This window comes from Myotis nattereri (assembly GCF_964212035.1).
Source record: "Myotis nattereri genome assembly, chromosome: 11".
In the NCBI taxonomy this organism is placed as follows: Eukaryota; Metazoa; Chordata; class Mammalia; order Chiroptera; family Vespertilionidae; genus Myotis; species Myotis nattereri.
In genome coordinates, this window is record NC_138086.1 from 60,566,034 (window position 1) to 60,588,668 (window position 22,635).

At 43.2% G+C, this 22,635-nt stretch overlaps 1 protein-coding gene across 2 annotated transcripts in view; it reads right to left on the minus strand.

The window, feature by feature from the left end:
- OSBPL3 (oxysterol binding protein like 3) overlaps positions 1 to 22,635 on the minus strand; it is a 162,851-nt gene that overhangs the window by 71,388 nt on the left and 68,828 nt on the right. The window contains exons 1-2 of one of the 2 annotated variants that reach the window (XR_013996587.1): positions 22,404 to 22,452; positions 5,068 to 5,307 (exon numbers count right to left, since the gene is read on the minus strand). Coding sequence is in view for 1 of the 2 variants with exons in the window: in XM_081102192.1 (XP_080958318.1) it covers positions 5,068 to 5,163 (96 nt within the window). In the remaining variant the exon portion in view is untranslated. Of the gene's footprint in view, positions 1 to 5,067; positions 5,308 to 22,403; positions 22,453 to 22,635 lie in introns of those variants that run through there. The other variant, XM_081102192.1, reaches the window with a different exon arrangement.

Consider the following 22,635-nt stretch of genomic DNA (forward strand, 5'->3'; position numbering starts at 1 on the left):
CAGCTGGTAAATCTCAGTGTCTCTGAAGACGTGATGAATTAAAAGAAATAAACAGGACTAAGTATTTGCAATAACCAGATGCTGAAATTACAAACTCCTGAGCTTTAATTCACTTTTCTTGGCAAATTCTCTCCCATTCAACTCCTGTGCCCTGTGGGTTCTGGCACCAAGCCCAGCAGCTGGGCTCCCTGGAGCGCTGCATCATCTAATAGCAAACACTCGTGGATGACCCCGGGAGGCTCAAAGGCCACCTTAGATTAGCGCAGGGACACGAGGGTGATGAGAACAAACTGCATATCTGTAAGGAGGCTTACCTGGCAATAGATTGTTCCATTTCAAATCCCCTGTAATCATGAACTAAGCACTTGTCAATTATTTTAGCAGGATTCACCTCCTGTTTTCTGACTTATGGAGCAAATGCTAGCAACATAGAAAGGAAAAAAAGGATGGAGGCCATTCTCCCTTCACAATCCACAGCCTCCCCAGAGTTGACCACTTGTTTGTTGAGATCTGCTCTGCTGTCCTGTCCTTTGTAGCTTCAAATCTCCCTGCCCAGTCTTTTAATAATAGGTTCTTAATAGACATTGATTGAAGAAGTAAAGTTTAGGGCATATAGAACTCTTTCATTAAAGATAAAACCTAGTCATTCATCTTTAGCTCAATCTGGCTTCTGAAGCATGCTAGTTTCAAAGTTCTAGGAAAGAAATGGAAGGGGGCAGTGGGAAAAGACAACAGGAAACCGCAATTACTCATATTGTACAAGTTTTGAAATAGTAATTGCCTCTCTCACTTAGATACCCCTTAACCTACTTCATATGTCTACAGAGCTTTGTGAATAGTAATTTTCTACCTAGCAATTGCATGCTTCTTCATTCATTAATTTAATCCCCACTTACCGAATGTCTACCATCCGCTAGCCTAGGTACTTCATACTTATTATTTCATTCAGTTTTCAAAAGGAAGCACAATGTTCTAAATTTCACAGCTAAAAAGCTGAGATTCAGAGGTTTTATATAACACTAGAGGCCTGATGCATGAAATTCGTGCAAGAGTGAGCCTTCGCAGCCACAGGCAGCTGCCTGGATCCCTCCCTCGGGCTGCTTGGATCCAGATCCCTCCCTCATAGCTGCTGCGGCTGCCTCGATTCCGTGGCTGCAGCCCCGGCTTAGTCCGGAAGGACATCCGGTCTAATTAGCATCTTACGATTTTATTATTATAGACTAGAGGCCTGATGCACGAAATTCGTGCAAGGGTCTTGGCACTCGCAGCCCTGGCTACATTCAGAAGGATGTTCGGAAGGTCGTTCAGCTGCTCAGTCTAATTAGCACATTAGCTCTTTATTATATAGGATGGCGAGGTCACCCAGCTAGCAACAAGCAGAACTTGTTTCATAGTTTCTAGTAGAGCAGTTCATTCAGAGATCCTGGTATAGGAAGCATTTAGGGATTACATCATCATTTGCTAGAAGAAACTCAATGGACAGGCCTTTGTTCATTTTTAAGGTCCTCATAATATGTCACTGGAGTGAGGAAGCTGAGGAATCTGTGAGTTTCTTGTTCACATTCCACATGTATACCTGGCCATACATTCTCACCTCCCCTAATGGAGGGATACTTGCTGCTGGCATTCAGTCCACTAATTTGCATCTGCCATGTGCTGTGGAAGCTAAAAAGATGTGTAATTAGAACCCAGGACTCAAGCTCTATCTATTCTTTCAACCAATTAATGAATCAGAGAATTATCCACATGGGGAGAGAGGAGGTCAGGGTTGAGCATGGCATTAGACATGTTCAAGGTTCCCAAACAGAACATTTGTGAAGGTGTCTCTCAAATCCTGTCTGGGAGCCTGGTAGAATTGGGGTACGCTCTTCCTCTGTTCCTATTCTGTCATGAATAGATTCTAACCAGCCTTTCATGCCCACCACTCGACAATGTCACAGATGACCTCCACAACCAACAATCATTCTCAGGCTTCATTTTATTTGACCTGTCAGCAGCCATTTAAAAGTAAATTAATTAAAGTATTGCAAGTCGCATGGATTGCATTGTACCTTGGAAATGACCTATACTGAGCATCTAGTATTTTTATAAAAGATCATTTTTAAAGTCTTAAAGCAATAAATGAAGATTCTTCTCAAGAATATCACCAAATTCAACAGGGAAAAACAATTTCATATGGATCAGTCTAGCTAATGAGATAGCTGAGCCAAAGCCTGGGAGGGGGAAAAACACTCAAGCAAAGATCAACCTAGGACACTACAGATAATAGGGTACGATGAAGACGGTCAGAAGGGACCAACAACCTATTCTTTGAGTAAGCTGGCTTCTTGCATCAAACCTGCAAGAAGCATAGGTTTCTATCCGGTAAAGCACTAGGTCTGAAGGACAGTCCACTTCAAAGAGATCCATTTCTTTTGCAGGGTGTCGGGGAGTCTTGAAACAAGGCCGTTTTAAGGGTGGAGAACTGAGGCAAACTTCACTTGCTGGACGTTCCTCCAATAGCAGAACATAGAGACTGTGGCAGAGATCTCTTTTTTTTCATGTGTAGAGATCTCTTAATATCAACCCTCTAATATCACTAAAGGGTGACAAATGTGGCACCTGTGCTCCCCCTCAGCCTTCCTGTGCCCACGAGTCACAGCTAAAACATGCCACTCTTTTCCACTGCACCAGACTCGACCACACAACCCTTCTCAACACAGTGCTCCTAGCAGCTACTACCAATCGGTAGGTGCTAGCCTGGGGGTCAGGGTGGAAGAAAGAGGTGAAAGACAATGCATAGCCATGCCACATAGGAAAAACAAGTCTTTATGCTTATAAAGCAAAATCACATGCACATGAAAGTAGTAGATACTAAATATAAAAGATGACCAATTGATGAATAGGTGAAAGACCAACCATTCTAAGTCAGAAAACGTTGAGGCATCAAACACATTTCTCTTTTTCTTTAGGATGTGACCTCAGAAAAAGCTCTGTGAAAACCAAATCAATCTATTTCAAATAACACACCCAACAAATAATTTCTGTGTATTCAGTCCCAGAATTTCAATTCCTTTGGTGTTATAAGCTCTGGCTTAAATAAATCATGTTCTCCCCCTTTATCCAAGGATGCTGATAGAGGGAAATCTTCATTCGGTTCTAACCCCAACCAGAAATTTGGCGTAGGGAGAAAAATGCCCACCTGGAAAGCTGACAAAGGCGGTGGACGCAGCTACCCTCTCAAAAATGGAATTCCCAGGAGTCATTGTGCATCAGTCAAGGAATACTTTTAGTCATTTTTAAAGCCCAGCAGAACGTGATGACTGTGCTGAAAAAAATTCTTCTTCCTAACCCTTGGGAGAGATCGTGGAGGGCTCCCCAATGTCAGGCTTGTGGCAAATCATCTAGGACAGTGATTTTAAAACTCTTTCATCTATGGTAAGCATAAATTAATTACTAAAATTCTGCAGCATACCAAAAAATATATTTTTGCAGATCTGACAAAAAAAGGTACAGTTTTGATTGATTTACAAAATAATAACAACAACAACCACCTATCCTTTTTGGTCCAAAGTGACTTTTTAAAAAATCAGGTGCCCACACTTGTATATAAGGATTTCTGGTACTCAGAATAACCAATCAGATGCAATCTTATTATGCGACATGACCAATAAGATGCAACTCTCTTATACGACCTATATATTAATGGTTCGAGACAGGGCATTCACACCGGAGCACTACTATTGTGTTGGCTGCTGTCATTTTCTTATTTGACAATCTAAGCAGCGGTTCTCAACCTGCGGGTCGCGAACAATGAAAATACACCCTGCATATCAGATATTTACATTACGATTCATAACAGTAGCAAAAATTACAGTTATGAAGTAGCAACGAAGATAATTTTATGGTTGGGGGTCACCACAACATGAGGCACTGTATTAAAGGTCGCGGCATTAGGAAGGTTGAGAACCACTGAGGGAAAAGAGGCCAGTGCCCCTGACTAAATATTCAGGTACAAAACTTCTTGCAGCCCATCGGCTGGTCTAGAATCATAGATGCTAATGAAATGAGGCAGCATTGTGAGGTGGTAAGCTCCCTGTCCCAGGCAACATTCAAATGGCGAGACCCGTGATGATGAGTCACAAATGTGTGAATGTGTCACAAATGCGTGGACATGCCCGAAGTGGGAGGCTGCTGGGTTGTTGCTTCCAAATCTAGAACCAAGTGCTCTGGACCAATTCTTAGTCCGTCGCTTCTCATGGGGGATTGACAAAGCCAACAGGGCCAGCAAACACTAAAGAGGCTCAGAGCTTTTGGACAGCCCTCCCTCTCTCTACTTGACTGAAGGTGGAAGAATTACAATGATTAATGTGCATTTATTGTACTGATCTAAAACCAGCAAAGTCTGCCAATCAGGATTTATTAGAAACGAAACCAAAAAAAGCAACATACAATTAGCTGACAGTTATTTAGAAGTTAATTATTCAGTCCTTTGTTTCACTTCTTTCTTCTTCCGACTTAATTCCCTTTTACCACGTCTCCGTTGATTTGATTCCCCATCCATTAGTGAAATAGGGCAGGTGGGACTCAAAGGCAGCCTGTGATTGGAAGGTGTCATAAGGGAAGGAAGAGGCGGGTGGGAGGGTATTATAATTGCTGGAAAAGTGACTGATTTTTTTGTGTTGGTTAGTAGGGTATAAATGGACGTATGGGCTCTGGAGTCAAACAGACTGGGCTTTGGTTTCTTGCTCTGCCACTTACTAGCTGTGTGTCTTTAATAACTCAGTCGTCTGACTCAGCTTCCTCGTGGAGAGCATGGGGATATTAATATCTGTGTTGGAGGAGAGTTGCAAGGACTGAGTAAAATAATCCAAAGAGCCAAATACAGCTCTTCCCACCTGGTAGGCACTCAAGCTGCATTATTAAAAACCACCTAAAAATGTACTCTTCTCATGTAAATAAGACAGGGCTGGAAGCAAATGCTCTTAAACTGAGAAGTAGGCGTTCCCAAGTAAATATACACACTTTAATCTACAAACTGCCTGATTTAAATTTGCATCTTAAAAGTTGCATTAGTTAAAACTTTACCTGCCGACTTCCCTGCTTGGAGGAGCAGGTACTCGGGCTCCTGGAAGGGGAGACCAATTTTGGGGACACCCCAAGGTTCTTCTCATCACTCATCATGAGCAGCAGGTCACGTGGCCTCGATGCAGTCAAAATGCCATTGGGAGACAGCGGAGCAGAGAGTATGGCAGTCCCAAACGGGCAGGTGGCTCAGCTCTTACGCAGTGTGCTCAGAAAGCATTTTGGATGACCCAGAGGAAATCCCTAAAATCAAAAGAAAAGAAAATTAGAGAGCAGATCAGAGGCCACAGGCATTGTCTATAATTAGCCGCTTGTCTGCGAGGGGCTTATCTGCAGGGCAGAGTACAGAGCCGCTAGGCTCAGCTGCACAAGGGCCGTGAAGGAAAAGGTGCTTTACAACTTCCTCTTCCTGGAAATTACGTGTAGGTGGTTTTGTAGCTTTGCAATATGACAGGCTTAGGAACACTGCAGAGTATAAACATCTGAGTCCAGAAACATACAAAATAAGTACTATAAAACCAACCCAAATCACCAGGAGATCGCACTTCATATCCACTAGGGTAGCTGTAATAAAATAAAAAAGATAGAAAATAACAAGTTTATTGTTTTGTTAATCCTCACCCGAGGATATTTTTCCACCAAATTTTAGAGAGTGGTAGGGAGGGGGAGAGACAGAAAGAGAGAAACATCAAGGTGAGAGAGACACATCTTACAAACACATGTTACACTAAGGGATTGGTTGCCTCCCGCACACACCCCAGAGGTACATGCCCTTGACAGGAATCAAACCTGGGACCCTTCAGTCTTCTCTACCCACTGAGCCAAACTGGTCAGGGCAGGAAATAACAAATTACAAAGAAAAGTGGAACCTTCAGGTGAGGGATGATAAATGGGCAGCCAGAGTTCAAAACAGTTTGGCAGTTTTTTTAAAAAGTTAAATACAGAATTATCACATGATCCAACAATTTCACTCCTAAGTATATACCCAAAAGAATTTAAAACAGGTATTCAAACAAAAACTTGTACAAGAATGTTCATAGCAATGCTATTCACAACAGCCAAAGGCAGAAACAAACCAGATGAACATCAACCGGTGAATGGATAAACTTCGTATGGTATATGCTCTGGTCTGAAAGTTTGTGTCCCCCCCCAAATTCATATGTTGAAACCCTAATGCCCAAGGTGATGCTATTAGGAGGTGAGGGGGGCCCATGGTGAGGTGCGTAGGTCGGGAGAGAAGAACCCTCATGAATGGAACTAATGCCCTTCTAAAAGAGACCACACGAGTTCCCCAGCCCCTTCCCCCGTGTGAGGACACAGTGATACATCTGCAGCCTGAAGGCCCTCTGACCCTGCTGGCACCCTCACCTTGAAGTTCCAGCCTCCAGAGCTGTGAGAAATAGATTTCTGTTGCTTACAAGCCACCCAGCCTGTGGCATGTTGTTGCAGCAGCCGGAAGAGACCAAGACAGCATGTCCATACAATGGAATGTTATTCAGGAATTAAAAGGCATGAAGCCCTGAATCATGCTATAACATGGATGAACCTTGAAAATGTTACACTTAGGTGAAAGAAGCTAGAAACAAAAGACCATGCACTGTAAGCGTCTGTTTATAGAGACTATCCAGAGTGGTCAAAACCACGGAGACAGAGGGCCACTCGTGGTCGCCAGGGGCTGGGGGTTGGGGAATGGGATGTGACTAGTGTATCCTCTGGGCCTTCCTTTCAGGGTAATTACAATGTTCTGGAACCAGATGATGGTGGTAGTTGCACAACATTGTGAATGTAGTAAATGTCACTGAATTACATACTTTAAAATCGTTTAAAGGTGAATTTTACGTCATGTGCATTTTACTACAATTTTAAAAAAATCTTTTTTTTGGAGGGGTGCATGATGGGAAATATGTTCCACCACAGGTTTGTGGGGATGTCATCTTCAAAAAACTATTACACGACAAAAACCAAGGGGGAAAGCAGAATTTTCCCATATCACCTCTTAGTATGTTAGTAATTAAAACAATGATCATTTGATGGCTTCCCACACCTATTGTCTCATTTAATCATCATTCTGGCGGGAGAGCATTACCTCTATTTTACAGAGGAAAAAACTAAAAACTGGAGTTTCTGACAAGTTGGGTAAGTTGCCTGATCACTCAGCAGGTAAGAGACTGAGTCCGGTTAGATCCCAGGCCTTTAGCGCTGGTGCTGGAAATCAGCATCCTGAGAGCCAGGTAGGCGATGACAGCTTCTGCACCCTCTCTGGGGCCCAAGAGAACTGAGGAGCTGGACTGGAAAAACTCGGATAGAGCTCAGCCGGTGTGGCTCAGAGGGTGAGTGTCGACCTCTGAACCAGGAGGCCATAGTTCAATTCCTGGTCAGGGCACGTTCCCGGGGTTGCAGGCTCCATCCCCAATGTGGGGCGTGCAGGAGGCAGCCGATCAACGATCCGCTCTCATCATTGATGTTTCTATCTCTCTCTCTCCCTTCCTCTCTCTGAAATCAATAAAAACATACAAAAATATTTTTTAAAAAGAAGAAAAAAGCTGTGCATTTACACAATGCAATGATACTCAGCTGTAAAAAAAAAAGAAAAAGAAAAACTCGGAAGAAAAAAAAACTCGGAGAGAGTGTGCACCATCACCCCAATGTGAGGAGGCAGCAGCATCCCATTCCTTTCCCTGCACAGCACCAACCTTCAAGACAGCAAGTCTGTGGTGGGGAAGGGGGTCGACCAGGACTGAGACAGGGACACCCTCAGAGTGTTAACTGGGCTGCCACCTGCCACCCCTGCAACGTTTTTTGGGGGTGAACCACTGCCTTCATCCACAGCCCCGAGTTAAGGGTGATTAACGAGTTTGGTTTGGGCTTCAGAAGGCCAGGCTTTTATTTGACAAACTAGTTTCAAATAAATTCTACAACTTTGCCAAGCATATTAACAATGAAAAACAATTTCTATCTAATCCATTCAGTTCTTAGTGTTCACATAGTATATTTTAAAAGAAGAGTGTTACGTAATTGCCCAGGAACCAGCTAGGTATTGTATCATACTTTTGGTTAATTATTAAATATTCCAATCTCTGCCTTTCACTAACACTTAGTTCTTAAAAAACAAAAAACATTGCCCTAACCAGTTTGGCTCAGTGGATAGAGCGTCAGCCTGCGGACTCAGGGGTCCCAGGTTCAATTCCGTCAAGGGCATGTACCTGGGTTGCGGGCACATCCCCAGTGGGGAGTGTGCAGGAGGCAGCTGATCAGTGTTTCTCTCTTATCGATGTTTCTAACTCTCTATCCCTCTCCCTTCCTCTCTGTAAAAAATCAATAAAATATATTTTTAAAAAAAATGCTAAAGCTGTAAATTAAAATCAAGACAATGAAGGGAAAGAAACTCTCAGAAAATACAATTAAGGTACCTGTAGCTATAGAGCTCAATTCCCATGTCGCGTTCACAGAAAATACCCCCCGAATCTGTGTTCATTGCGCACTGTATCCAACAAGGGACCAGGCTCTTCCTAAAGTAGCTTTTCTTATGGGGCCTGACTGTGCCTGAAGTTAGAGGCAATGCAAGCTAGTTAACAAAGGCCACGGTAAAAAATGTTATGAGTGTGTATTAACAATGGTGTTGGCTGTTGCTGTCTGAGAACGGTAAGAAAAGAAACTGATGGGAACCCCAAATTATGAGACAAGGGAGCAGCCATTACTGTGACAACTGATTCCCCCGTGGTTTAGGGATACCAACAACATTTTTCTGTGTTTGTATTTTTTTTAAGGCTGAGATTCTGACAGTAAGTATGGAGGTGGCGTGTGACATGTGAAGAAGGAAAAGAAAGAGCACTTGGGCAACAAAAATGAGAGTCACGGGAATTCTGAAACAGAAATCAGAAGCACCCTCACCCTGTGGTAGAGACCACAGATGAAAGGGGACATCTTGACCTTTGAACTCTGCCAAATTTCACCTCTCAGCCGCCGCCAAGGCCCAAGTGTCCTCCTTTAAATGGGAACTTAGTGTTGGGGCGTCTGAAGAACCGCGGTCGGGGACCACCCCCACCCGGGCCCCTTTTGTCCTTCAGGGAAAGGAAAGGGTGGGAATCCACAGCCCCCCCACCCCACCCCCACCACCACCACACCACACACACACACACACACACACACACATCCGTCGTTCTGGGAGAGTCTGGAATTATTGCCTAGGAAGAGAGATCTGTTTCATTCCCAGAACCTTCCTGCCTCGCCTCATCAGATATTCTGTTAAAATTTCCAAAGATGGCTTAAAGGACAAAAGAAGTCAAATTCTGGGGAAAGGATTTGCTTGCTTAAAATGGCAGAATAAAGAATGAAGGCAGCGGCGGCCGTAATGGTACAGCCCACGTGGCATGAGGCAGCTCCTGCTTCCCACCCAGAGAACCACGGGAAGACCTGGATGGGAGTCCCCAAACGAAGGGCCTGGACGAGGGGAGCCACACAGAAAACTGACGTCTCCCACTCTACCTAGCGGACTTCCTGGGCTGACCTAGGGAAATGGGGAAGAGAAAGCCCTGAAGGGAGGCAGATACTGTCCAGGGGCCAGGCCGCCAGCTCAGAGGTGTTTCTGGGCGCAAATGAGGAGCCTTGAGTGATGTCACCCCTCCCCATGGCCCTTCCATGGAAAACCTCTGACTCTAGGGGTTTATTGGTTTGAACAATTGTTCCCCTGCTCATCGACGGTGAACAATTTAAGGACAAACATTTATGTCCCCCTTTATTTTTTACTGAGGCATATAGTAAAGTGAACAAACCTTAGGGGCACAGACAGCTCTATGCAATTTTACATTTGCAAATACTGACACCGCCACCCCCCAGATCAAGAAATGGAGCATTTGCTGCCTCCCCAGGTCCCTGGCCAGTGATCTGACTGGTAGGAGCCAGACCTCCTTAAGCCTCTCTGGCAAGTACTTGTTCACGTGCCCCAGACCGGAGCCGGGACGTCCCCACGCCTACAGGAGCAGGCTGCACCTTTTGCCTTACACAGGTGTCTGATGTGGAACAGATATTGTCTGGACCTGCTTTCATTTCAACAAACTACCTGGCAGCCAAATCCAATAGGTGAGTAAAGCCCGAAGCACTTAGGCCAAATCAAAAGGGCCCTGCTTGTGGCCCTGGGGTGAGCCGGGCCTCTGCCTCCATTGCAGCTCGGGAAGCTGATGGGTCAGGCCCAGGTGAAAACGGTGTTCCAGCTACAAGTCCTTGGGCATAAGACATGCGAACCTATGCCGCCCTGGGGCTTCCGTTAGGCCCTAACGCCTGTGGGTCGCGACCCCTGAAAATACATCCTGCATATCAGCTATTTACATTACGATTCATAACAGTAGCAAAATTACAGTTATGAAGTAGCAGCGAAAATAATTTTATGGTTGGGGGTCACCACAACATGAGGCACTGTATTAAAGGGTCGCGGCATTAGGAAGGTTGAGAACCACTGCGTTAGGGAGAAGAGAACTCTGGTTTCTACCAAGAATGGCAAAGAATAAATGACCAAGGCACTGCCAAGCATTTGGGCAACAAAGCTGATTTTGAGATTTATTTTAGAAATTTTCACTTAGAAAAGGATGCACAGTTTGGGAAATAATGCAAAGGAGACGTACATACCAGGTCTGTGCCTCACAAGGAACCAGGCTTCAGTTTGAATTGGTGCTCCCTAACTATAAATTCTGCGCATCTTGACGCAAGTATTAACCTCTCTGACTGTCAACGCTTTATGTAGGAAATGAGGAACAGTGAGGATGGAATGAGAAAATGAAGATAAAGTGTCTGGCTTGAACAGAACAGACACTCAATGGATGTTATTTCCATTTAGTTCTCTCCTGGCCTCCCAAATGGGGCATATGCAGCAAAGTTAAGAGCCTACCAAGGGAAACTATAGAAGGACCCCATAGGATTTTAAAGTATTTTTGTCTTTCAGCATATTAACATTTCCCCAAATCCGTAACACAACTGCGAACAGATTTTTAAATAATCCAAGTTGCATGCTTACTTTGGAACAAGACAGAAATGCTGAGCTATAAAAGTCACATTATTCATCACTAGTGGCTATCCAAAAAAGCAATTTAATATTAACTAGTAGATTTGAAACAGTGGCATATGACACAGCTATTTATTAATCCATCAGGCCTAGGTGTCTACACTCACACACTTGGTCATGTTTCATTTGAGAAACTGGTTTTGCTTCCATCCTTGGAAACAACGGAAACAACTCACATGAAGACCAGATGGCATATAGACCTAGTTAATATACATTTTCTCAGTAAAATACATAAATTATGCCCTGAATTAACACCACAAAATGAAAAATGTATAGTGGAACATCCATTTCTGATCTTCTGGTCTTCTTTGGTTAAAAGAAAATTATTCAAATCCCGGATATGCTTCTTTTTTTTTCTTTTTTTAAGAAATGTTGCTCTCTGAAATACCCTGATTTCCAAAATGTTATATGATCACAAGTAGGGCTTTGGTTATTTGGTTGTAAGTTCTGCAGAAGATCAGGAGTTTCAAGAAATGGGTTCTAGTCACAATGCCTTCAAAGGGCTGAGCCTGGACCTGTGTGAATTGTGGCTGATCTGCCTTAACCATCAGGACTACTGGCCTGACCCTGAAATGCTTTCTGACTGTCCCTGGGGGATGAATACTGAGACTTAGAGTCAAAGACAGCGCCACCCGCACTGCCCCATGGGCAAGGAATCCCTCCAGAACCCTCTTAGTCTTCTGGGAAGACAGGGGTCGAGAGGCCTGAGGATTCGGATGCATACTCTCACACTGAAACCGAATACCCATTCCCGCGCCCCATCACCATCACACAGAAGGTGCTTTATGCCCTTTGCAACCCCCTTCTTCAGAGAAGGCTAGCACTGCTCAGAGCCCGATCCAGCAACAAACGCACATGGAGACAGATGTGAAGTGTGGCCGTTTCCATAAGACAAAAGGTTTGATGGTGGTGCCAGGCTGTAGGCGTGTGCTGGAACCACTTATTTACCGTCACTGAGTAAACAGAACAAAGAGCACAAAAATACTAGTCAGCATTGCACAGGATCCTGGAACCTCAGTGTAAATGCTAGCCCCAGCTTCGTACCCAACGCAAGAATTCTTCCTGTAACACAGCAAGACGACCATGCTCGACCACTTCCCACAAAAGAAGATTCATTTTTTTGTTAAAAAAAGAAATATTCCAGGTGGTCTTTCATTTAGAGTTGACTTTTGCCTCACTATCATTTCCATACCCTCGTCCTAGATCTGCCCCATCACTATGGGGAACAGGATTAATCTTTTTTCCCACCATAATCCTCATGGAACTCCCGCCATCCCTACCTCCCACCCAGCCAACCGCTTCTTCTCCAACCAAACAGCCACTTTTTCCTTGGTTGTTTCTTATGTGACATGGATCCAGAGCCCGTGTGATCACAGGCGTCCAACTCTGATTACACTTCAACTCGTCTGTGCGTCCCTAAAAACGGTGCCCAGGTCTAAGGATAAGCTTCTGGGGTGGCTGCCTGAGTGGGAAAGAAGGGAACAACCACCTCTCCTGCCTTAGATACACTGCGGCCACTAGCACTGCGGCCACTAGCACTGCGGCCACTAGCACTGCGGCCACTAGCACTGCGGCCACTAGCACTGCGTCAGTGCGCCTTAGCTCTGGGGACCCCACCTCTTTCCAGTGCTCGCTGTTCTCCAGGACTCTGCTGTAGTAGGGACTGTGGGGAAGCTGGGCTTTCGTCTCCTCTCTCCCTCACTTCCTTTAGCTGAAATTCAGGATGTAACTATTGTTATTATTATCATCATCATTATTATCTCATTAATTTTGGCCCATTTTCCCAGGCAGTCAAGATATTTCTAGGGACCAACTGTCGTTGGATGTATTTGACCCACTTGCTCTTTGTTGCAGCATCCAGACTGCGTAGGCATGGGAACTCTGTCCTCACCCAAGGGAATCTTATGTCAGTGTGTTCATTAATTAGCATTTCTGGTCCAAATTTGCCAACCCACTGTAAACCCCCATAACTGTGTGGTCATAGCTAATTCCTCAGTGTCCAGGTCCACCTTTTCTTCATACGGGTCTCCTGGGCCCTTAATTAAAATGCAGCTTTTGGAAGCTCCACTTTAGATCAACTGACTCAGAATATCTAGGGATGGGCCTGATAATCTGCATATTTAACACATTCCCCCAAGTGGTTTTTGGCAATAAATACATATATATCAACAACTAAATCTAAAAATAAAAATAAATAAACAAACAGAACACAAACAGTTTCATAGATACAGAGAACATTTTGACGGTTGCCAGATGGGAGGAGGGGTTGGGAGGATGGGTAAAAAAGCTGAAGGGATTTGGAAGTACAAATTAGTAGTTATAGTATAGTTATGGGGTGCAAAGTACAGCATAGGGAATACAGTCAATAATATTCTAACAACTATGTACGGTGTCAGATGGGTATGAGATTTTTCAGGATGATCACTTAGTAAGTTTTGGAATGTCTAATCACTGAGGTATACACCTGAACTAATATAAGTAATGTATGTCAACTGTAATTGAAAAATTAAAAAATGATTTTTAAAAAATCTATATTCTTATCACCCAACCTGTTTCCTATCCCTTCACCTGTCTTGGGTTTTAATTTTCTCTTCTCCGTTTACTCAATTCTTTTCCGTTAGTTCTTTAGAAAAGAGATGGAAAACAAGTAGAATCTGAATAATTCTTTTGACTCCTGATGTTTGTGAAGAGAAAGTTTCCCCACTCCGAAGCTTATCTTTTTTTAAATCCTGGGGTTCGGAGCTGGAAGAATTTGTTTTCTATTCTTCCATGCGCAGACCACCAATCCACTGTGGACCCCATGAGGGGGTCTCTACTTTCCCTCGCCCTTCGCTTTAATCACCGTACACTCCCTACCCAGTCCACCTTCCACAAACAGCTTCCAGGGTCTCTTCTCTGCTCTAACTTCCCACAGTCAGAGAATTAAGTTAAAAATCCTAAGCTCTTCACAACAGTTACATTGAACTGGCTTTGCACTCGAGCACTATCTGCCACATCCTGGGAATGACCAAGCTTCTGAGTTCTTTCCTCATCTGAAAAGAGGGGCAGAGGAAAGTGGTAAGTTTTGGGGACGTTTGGCTGAAACGATGCATGTAAAACTTGAAGAGCACGCAAAGGTACAGAGACCAAGCAGATGGTTGTCAGATGGCAGCGGGATAGGGGACAGGGAGAAAAAGGTGAAGGGATTAAGAAGTACAATTGGCAGTTACAAAACAGTCGTGGAAATGTAAAGTACAGCGCAGGGAATACAATCAATAATATTGTAATAACTATGGATGGTGTTGGGTGGGTACTAGACTTATTGGGTGGATCACTTTGCAAATTACGTAAATGTTTAACCACTATGCTATCTGTATACCTGAAACTAATATAAAGTAATATTAAATGTAAACTGTAATTTAAAAAATTTTAATAATGCTTGTCAAACTCAACACAGTACTCGGCAGCCACCCCTTAATTATATTTTAGCTGTTATTCCTCAAACCTGGCCTCCAAAAGCTCGCACATCCACACCTATGTTCTGAGCTCTCCTGCAGGTACACTGCTCTGGCTAGTCCTGGCTAGTCCTTCCGTGTGGAGCGCCCTCCTAACCCGGTTTCTCGCTCCACCTGTGGGAATTCCCACCACCCTCCAAACAGCACTTCCTGTGTCACCTTTGCCATGAAACCTTTTCTGAAAACGCCCACCCCCAGTTTTATTTTCCCTGTGAAGCCCTGCTTTGGTTTTAGCTCTCTGAAAGTAGGCCCTGAGCTTCCTGCACTCTGACTCACTCTTTAGACCCTGACCACTAGGTGTTACGTCCGCATCTCACTCAGGGGCTGCACTTTACTCATCTTCACATCCTGTGGGAAAGTAACTTACAAAGGCTGGTAACAATAATTGTTAGCCAGACTGAAAAGCCTTCATTAATCTGAGTTAACAGGAACAACATTCTTTGTGTGAGCACATTTCTATATTTCATAGGAGCCTTTCTCCTTTCCTGTTTACGGGAGTCATCAGGGGTCGTGTTTCAGAGCATTTCAGCTCTCCTTTCCTTTTGAAATCTCCTTACCATTTTGTCTTAGGCCACAAGAGAGTTCATTTCTTTCTCTTGTCTGAACTGTTGAAATGTTTCTAGAATACATGGCTTCTTTAGGGATTTCATCTCCTGGCTCTTATCATTTTATATAACTGGCCAATGTTTCTTTGTTTCTTTTCAGAGATGTCTCCTTATATCATTTTCTCAGTCTTCTTAAGAATCAAATGATCAGCAGGAAAGTCAAGAGTTTAGCTGAAGTTAGCAGAATGAAACTTCCAGTGGGCTTTCCCAGCACATTTGGCATCCATTCTAGAGTTATCGTCTCTGGGGAGAAAGCATCATTTATAACCTCTTCCTGGCAATCCATAATATTGGTCCTACTTTCCTAGCAACCTTACCTAGCAATTCACCTTTAGGGTCCAGATTTCTACAGGCCTGCTTCTTTAAAGCAAAATATTCCCTTCTGGAATCATGTTTTAATCCTGAGAACCACCCTTACCAACTACCTACTGGGTGACCCTATCTCTGTCCAAGTTTTAAGGTTTCAGGTTTACTTTGCTTAGTCCTCAGAGCTGCACAATGGCAAACAGCAAGGCGTTATAACCACCAAGATTCCCAGGGTTGTGCTGCTGTCTTTATGGATTACTGAAGTCCTCCTTCACTGTTATTGGTCTTCTTTTTGCTATGCTTAGTGTTCCCCATCCAATCAAGTTGTAATGTTATTTTTTCCTTCCCCTCAAAGTTCAGCTGAATGCTCTGAATCAGGTTAGCACATCTCTTTACAAACATACTTGCCCCTCATGTACCTGGGTTGCGGGCACATCCCCAGTGGGAGATGTGCAGGAGGCAGCTGATCGATGTTTCTCATCGATGTTTCTAACTCTCTATCTCTCTCCCTTCCTCTCTGTAAAAAATCAATAAAAAATATATTTAAAAAAAAACAACAAAAAACATACTTGCCCTCAAAGATGTTAAGAACCTACTCCACAAACCAAACCCTGTTTGCAAGCACTATCTGTGCTACAGTTATTTGTGCACTTTCCTTAGCCTCTTCCAATCCCTGGGAAGGTAGAAACAACACACTCCCCCACTCCCCCTCCAGTCCTTCAGCTTCCTATCATGACTTTATAAGACTAGGGATACAGTTGAGGTTTCTTGTGACTGTATTTTTACCCAAACCAATGAACAGAGGTAAAAAGCGGTAGATCTGGAATTTGGGCAAGTTATTATCATGCCTTGGCTTGTTATTTATCAATAACCATTCTCCCTTTCCTTTCTATTTTCAAGTTCTAGGAGTATATTATCCTCTCCAGAAATAACCCCATATTCTTCAATAGGCCTAATGGCAGAGATGCATTCCTCAGGTCATTGTCACCTTCTCCAGGGGGACAGCCTCCTCCGTCTTATACTTCACTCACACACACACACACACACTCTCACTTCGTGATCCCAAGAGCCACTCTAAAGCAGGATGACTGAATGTTCTGATTGGAGAGGGATGGGACTACAAGTCAATGACAAACCCTCCACTCTCAAATGACAAAGTCAGAAATGGGCTGAGTTTCCTCTTCCTTCTACAGTTCAGCCACTCTTACTTGTCCTCCCATGTCTCACGAAGAAGAAACACTATGGATAAATGTGGGCTAATAAAGGAAACCATAGTGCAAAGACAAGGGGACAAAGGAGAACTGCCATGCTGATGAAAAGTCAACTCAGTGCAGACCTATAAAGTACTTACTATGCGTCCATAGCTATGCCAACCCTTAAGGGATGGAACTAAATGGCAGATGCTTAATCCACGGAGGAAATTACTCTGATCAAGGAGAGAAGATGTCCATAATGAACAAGAACTCAGCTCAGGGTGGAAAATCTTGTAGGTGTTGTGGACAGTCAGAGGGAAGAGCTCAGTGAGGCTGGAGCTGTGAGTGCAAGTCTGAAAGAGGTGGCCTGTGGGGAGACTTACAGGTGTGGGTAGGACTTGAGTAGGTAGACAGGAATATGGAGAGTGGGGTGAGCACCCACGCAATATTTCACAAGCCTGGCTGTAGGCCAGGATCATTCTGGGGAGCTTCTTAAAAACACCAAAGGCTGGGACTACTCTATACCATGCATCCAGACCAGGGGTGGGCAAACTTTTTGACTCAAGGGCCACAATGGGTTCTTAAACTGGACTGGAGGGCCAGAACAAAAGCATGGATGGAGTGTTTGTGTGAACTAATATAAATTCAAAGTAAACATCATTACATAAAAGGGTACGGTCTTTTTTTTTTTTTTTTTAGTTTTATTCATTTCAAACGGGCCGGCCGTAGTTTGCCCACGGCTGATCCAGACCCTCTGGGATGAGGCCTGGCAAAGGCGTTTTGCAAGCTCCCCAGGTGATTCTGAGACACAGTGAGGGTGAAGAACCACTGCCCTAAATCTTGCATCCACCCAGAGATGATAGGAAGATTTATTCCAGAGAACTGCCTCCTTTCATTTTAGTATTTAATTTCATTCAAGTATCTACTTCTACTGCATCTAAATTTACATCAAATTAAAATGCAAAGAGGACATGACTGAGCAGTTTAAAGGGTACGAAGAGAGCGCGTCCCCCCAAGAACTATAAATAACATCTTGTGGTTTGAATTTTATCAGTGGGTGTTGTTAGCCTCCCTCACCTGACAACTACTGGTGGAAGCAGGGTAGAATTTTAACAACTAGCAACCACAGAGTGCATTTCAATTACTTATCTAAAAAGACTGTCAATTAAGTCACTGTGAAATATGAAGATGAATTTTAAAAACTTCCCATTTCCTATAAAAACTCTACTAGTCGGTCTTTTCAGAAATGTAAACATTAAGCTAAGAATGAATAAAGCTCCATAAGCCCTAACTGAACGTTCTCAAATAACAAGAAACTAAACACCCAATGGTTAATGTTTCAAATGTACACACTTCGACTTTGTTTGTCTACCTCACTAAGAATCACCTAGGACAGAGAATCTAAGCGTAAACAAATTCTACAAAGTGAATTTTCCGAGTTATATTTTGGGGGCATCCTTTTCAAACAATGCTTTGCAAAAGGCCGGAAAGAAAGCAAGGAATCACTACTTTAGTGAATGTAGGTAGTTGGGGAAGGGGGTACCAGGGCACCCCACTCACTCCCAGGGAAGGTCTGCTGCAGGAAAATGGACATACAACACTTTTAAACTATGCAAGCTGAAAAAAGTATAAGGAGAAATAGAAGGAAAAGACAGAGAAAACAGGCTAAAATATTAGGTGGTTTTTGCTAGACTAGAGCTTGAAAGGCAAGAAAGATGTAAAAGCACCTCTATTACTAACGCCCACAATACAATGGTCATTTTCTCCCTCCAGTAGAGCGTATAGATCAGAAGCAGTTTGAAGACTGGCTTATTCTGTTTTTGTTTTATAAAATGTCCTAAAACTGGCACAGAACCTGGCACATGGCAGATTATTTATCAAATCGGTGTCCCTCCCCCTTACACTAGCTACAACGAGATTTTTACTAAAACATATTTGATCTCAAATAGGGAAAGAAATATTCTAAAATATCCATATATCAAACTTAAAAATTTTAGAGAAAGATGGATTCTAATTGTTTAGAAGTTTGCACGAAATGAGAATGGTACAAAAGAGTAATAAGTAATAGAAATTACAAATAAGAAAACCTAAGTCAAAATGGGAGGTGTAAATAATGTCATGAAAAGTCTAGCTGGATTAGGTCAGACTTGGAAGAGGGCTCCCTGGTCAACAAACATAACCTACCTCCCTTAGAAAGTCATTTACATGAAGCACACAGGTTAGTGTAAGGGCCAGGTAGCTCATCAGGGTGTGTCTGAGAGTGACAGGCCACAAATGGGATGCTGGAAATCTAAAACCAGGCACAAACATTAAGAACCTTTTAACACAAACCTCAAAATGTCTCACATATCATTTGGCATTTGTCTGCAATAGCCTTAGCAGTGGTTGACAGTGAGTTCTCAATGGGTAACTGAGCCACAGAGAACTTCTCTTACTAAGGCCCTGGGGTCAATTGGTGCACGTCCATCCACCTAGGACAGATCCCAGAACCCTTCATCAAGAACACACACCCGGAAGGGGAAGTGGGAACCGAAGTAAAAGTCCTAAGCAGGTACATTTAAATATTGTGAAATGGCAGTTTTATTATTAAATTCAAGAGCCCAAATCCCGAGAACCACTCAGTCCTTCGGTAAGAACACGGCCTTGGCCAGAGAGCTGTGTGGTTGATCCTGCAGTGCAAAGATCTAGTCTGGATTGTACACAAAATTCCCCGAGGGCGATCCAGGCCCAGAAACCACGTGGTTAATATGGAGGCCAGTGCTTCACTATTGGAGTGCAGCAGAATAACTGAAAGCAGGAGGAGGGAGGGAGAAAAGGTGCCATCTGACTCAGCAGCCTCTAGCCACATGTGGCTACGGAGCCCTTCAAGTGTGGCCAGTGCTGCCCGGCCGGTATGGCTCAGTGGTTGAGCATCAACCTATGAACCAGGAGGTTGTGGTTTGATTCCTGGTCAGGGCACATGCCCCGGTTGCAGGCTCGATCTCCAGTAGGTGGCGTGCAGGAGGCAGCCGATCAATGATTCTCTCTCACTGATGTTTCTATTTCTCCCTCTCCCTTTCCCTTCCTCTCTGAAATCAATAAAAATACATTTTAAAACAAACAAACAACAACAAGTGTGGCAGTGCAACTAAGAAACTGAATTTTAAATTGGACTTAATTTTAAATAATTTCAATTTAAATAGCCACATGTAGCTAGTACCTTCCGTATCGGACAGCACAGCCTTAGACTGCACCATTCTGAGCCACTTACTCCTCCCTCCTTCCCTTCAGCACCAAGCGAGAACATCTCAGACATTTCTGCCTCCTGAAATCTCCCAGGTGTGTTCTCACTCCGTCGGCTCTGAAAATGCCCATGGCTGGCAGACAGACAGCTGAGTCACCACCGTAAGCCACGATGGCCAAAGCTAAACTGTATGAAGTCATTTGGGAAATGTTCTTTCCCATTTCCTCCGTTGTTGGGAGAGAATGAACTAAAGGGTGACGTGGACTATTCGTTTTTCCCATGAGGTCAGCAGGGATTTTAATAATAAGCCCAACTTCAACTTACAAGTACTTCAAACTGTGTCAGTACAGAGATGAGCTGCACTAAAAGGATCAGACCTTCTGACTCTTACAGCCTCAATTAAAAACCATTGGGAATGTTGCAAAAAGATGTGTGAAGTCCATGTGTCATTTAGGAATAAAATGGCTAAGGAAGATACTCAGTCTTTAAAAAATATTCTGTGACATGAAACAAAAGATTATATTTCAGAACAAAGAAAATATTATCAGTTCAAACAATGACCAGATGCTAATTTTTTTGATAGATGTAAATATTTAACACTTTCTACTATCTTTACATGGCAGTAAAATCCACCCTCAGCCAGCCAGATGCCTTTTCCCAGAGTGGGTGGGGGAGGATATGGGGAGAATCCTAAGGGGATTCCCACACAATTTACAAAGTCCTAGAAACAGTTCAGCAAACCTGACCAGTAGCTGTCATTTGGCCTGCTAGCAAGCTGTGAATTTGGCAAGGAAATGTGAAATTCACCAAGAAAATAGGCAATTTCCCAACATTCAAGTGTTTCCATAATCTGATGTCCAATCTACCAACTCAAACTTCTTTCAGTCACTGCCCAATATAATTCCACTATTTCAGGTAAACAGATATTCTTACGTAAAAGTTACCCATTCGAGACAGGCATTCTAGTAGAATATAAACTGGTACAGTTTCTTTAGCAGACAATTGGGCAATAGAAAAGTTGTCTTTCAAAAACAAAGGTGATAGGTAACAATTCCCAAAGATAAAACAACTCAGGAAATATGCATCCAGAAGCCCTTTCTTAAAAAACTTAATGACTCAGGATGATGAAGCCCACCAAATAGTAAATTATTAGGAAGGGCAAAGCCATGGGAAAGACTGACAGTTGAAAGTGCATTGATTAGAATTAAATGTGTGGGGGAGTAACCAGAGGAATTATAGCTACTGAGTGTTGAAAGTATAGATTCTAACAAAATAAAAACAAAACAAATGAAAAACATGTGAAATCAGGGGAGGGACCCTGAACGAAGTGTTAGATTGTTTGCTATGTGCTTATAGCCAGCTCAGCCCATTCTGACTCCCACGCCTCTCTCCTGTGAACCAGGAAAATGAATCCACTAGAATAAGAAATAATCTTTCAGGAAATTGGCCATTTCTTTACCTTTTGTTAAATTCTAAGTAAGATCAAATATTTTACTTTAAAACTATGTTTAGTTTCAGCTCAATCTTTTACAATTATTTCTGCCTATTGTCTATCTATCCATCTCTCTATTCGTCTCTCTCACCATATGTACAGAGGCAAGCTTGAAATAAATGATAACATTGGTTACTTTCTGGTTAAGACTTTTGGGTAATATTTTAATTTCCCTTTGACGAAAAAGAGGCCACATACCAAACTTGACAAGCTCAGGGGAGGCCTGCATGGCAGATCTTACAAACTCAGAGACCTACAGCAACCGTACAGGAAGGTCTGAAATTAAAATTTCCAAACTGAAAGCAAGTCATGGCAGGCAGTCGTGCCCTAAACGGGTATCTGCCTTGACAAAGGTCAGTCTTCACCTTAACTGAGACTGTCTATCATCTTTTTGCATCTAGGACAACCTACCTTTGGAATGTCAGAGTAATCCCTTTTCCCAGGGCACAGTTTCTCAACAAAGCATGAGACCAGGGAACTTGTTGCCCAAATACCATTTCCATGTGCTGTCAATGTTAATTGTTAACTATCGTATCCCAACCAGAGTAAAAGGAGTATGTGTCTCCCGGTTTTACTCTTTAAACAATCCCAGAGATTTCCCCACTTTGCTTTCTCCCACCTCCCTAATCTACCACCAGTAGATTTCATGTAATACTCCTTATGCCTTGCTCCTTTGAAAGTAATGTATAAAATCAACTGCAAAACTGCCATTCTCCAAACACTTTCTCCATCCGTTCAGGTTTTGCTTTCCAGCCATTGTTGTCAATTTAGCTCAAATAAATTCATTAAAATTCTCGACAAGTTTTGGACGTTTCCAATGTCGACAGACTTTTTTTTTTTTTTTGCTTTTTAAAAATAAGGAACACAAATTACTGAACTACAGCGAAAACAGCCATTGCTTTTCTGTTCTGTATGGTTCCTTTTCCTAAAATGGTCACCTGATCCACACTTCTCATTTTCTCCGTACTCACCAATCTCAGATCCTGACTCAAACACCTCCAGCAGTCCTCTTCTCTGGCCCTCTTTCAACAGTAGGCTCCAAGAAGAGAGAATCTGCATAGGTCACACCTCTCCCCGTCATCCAGCTGGGGAATGCAGAAACCTCCCAAGAATGCAGATAAGAAACTCAGTGGCTTAAAGGTCTTTTAACTGGAGGTGCGAATGGAAACTATTCACACTGGGAATCCCAGCTGAGCTGTTGTT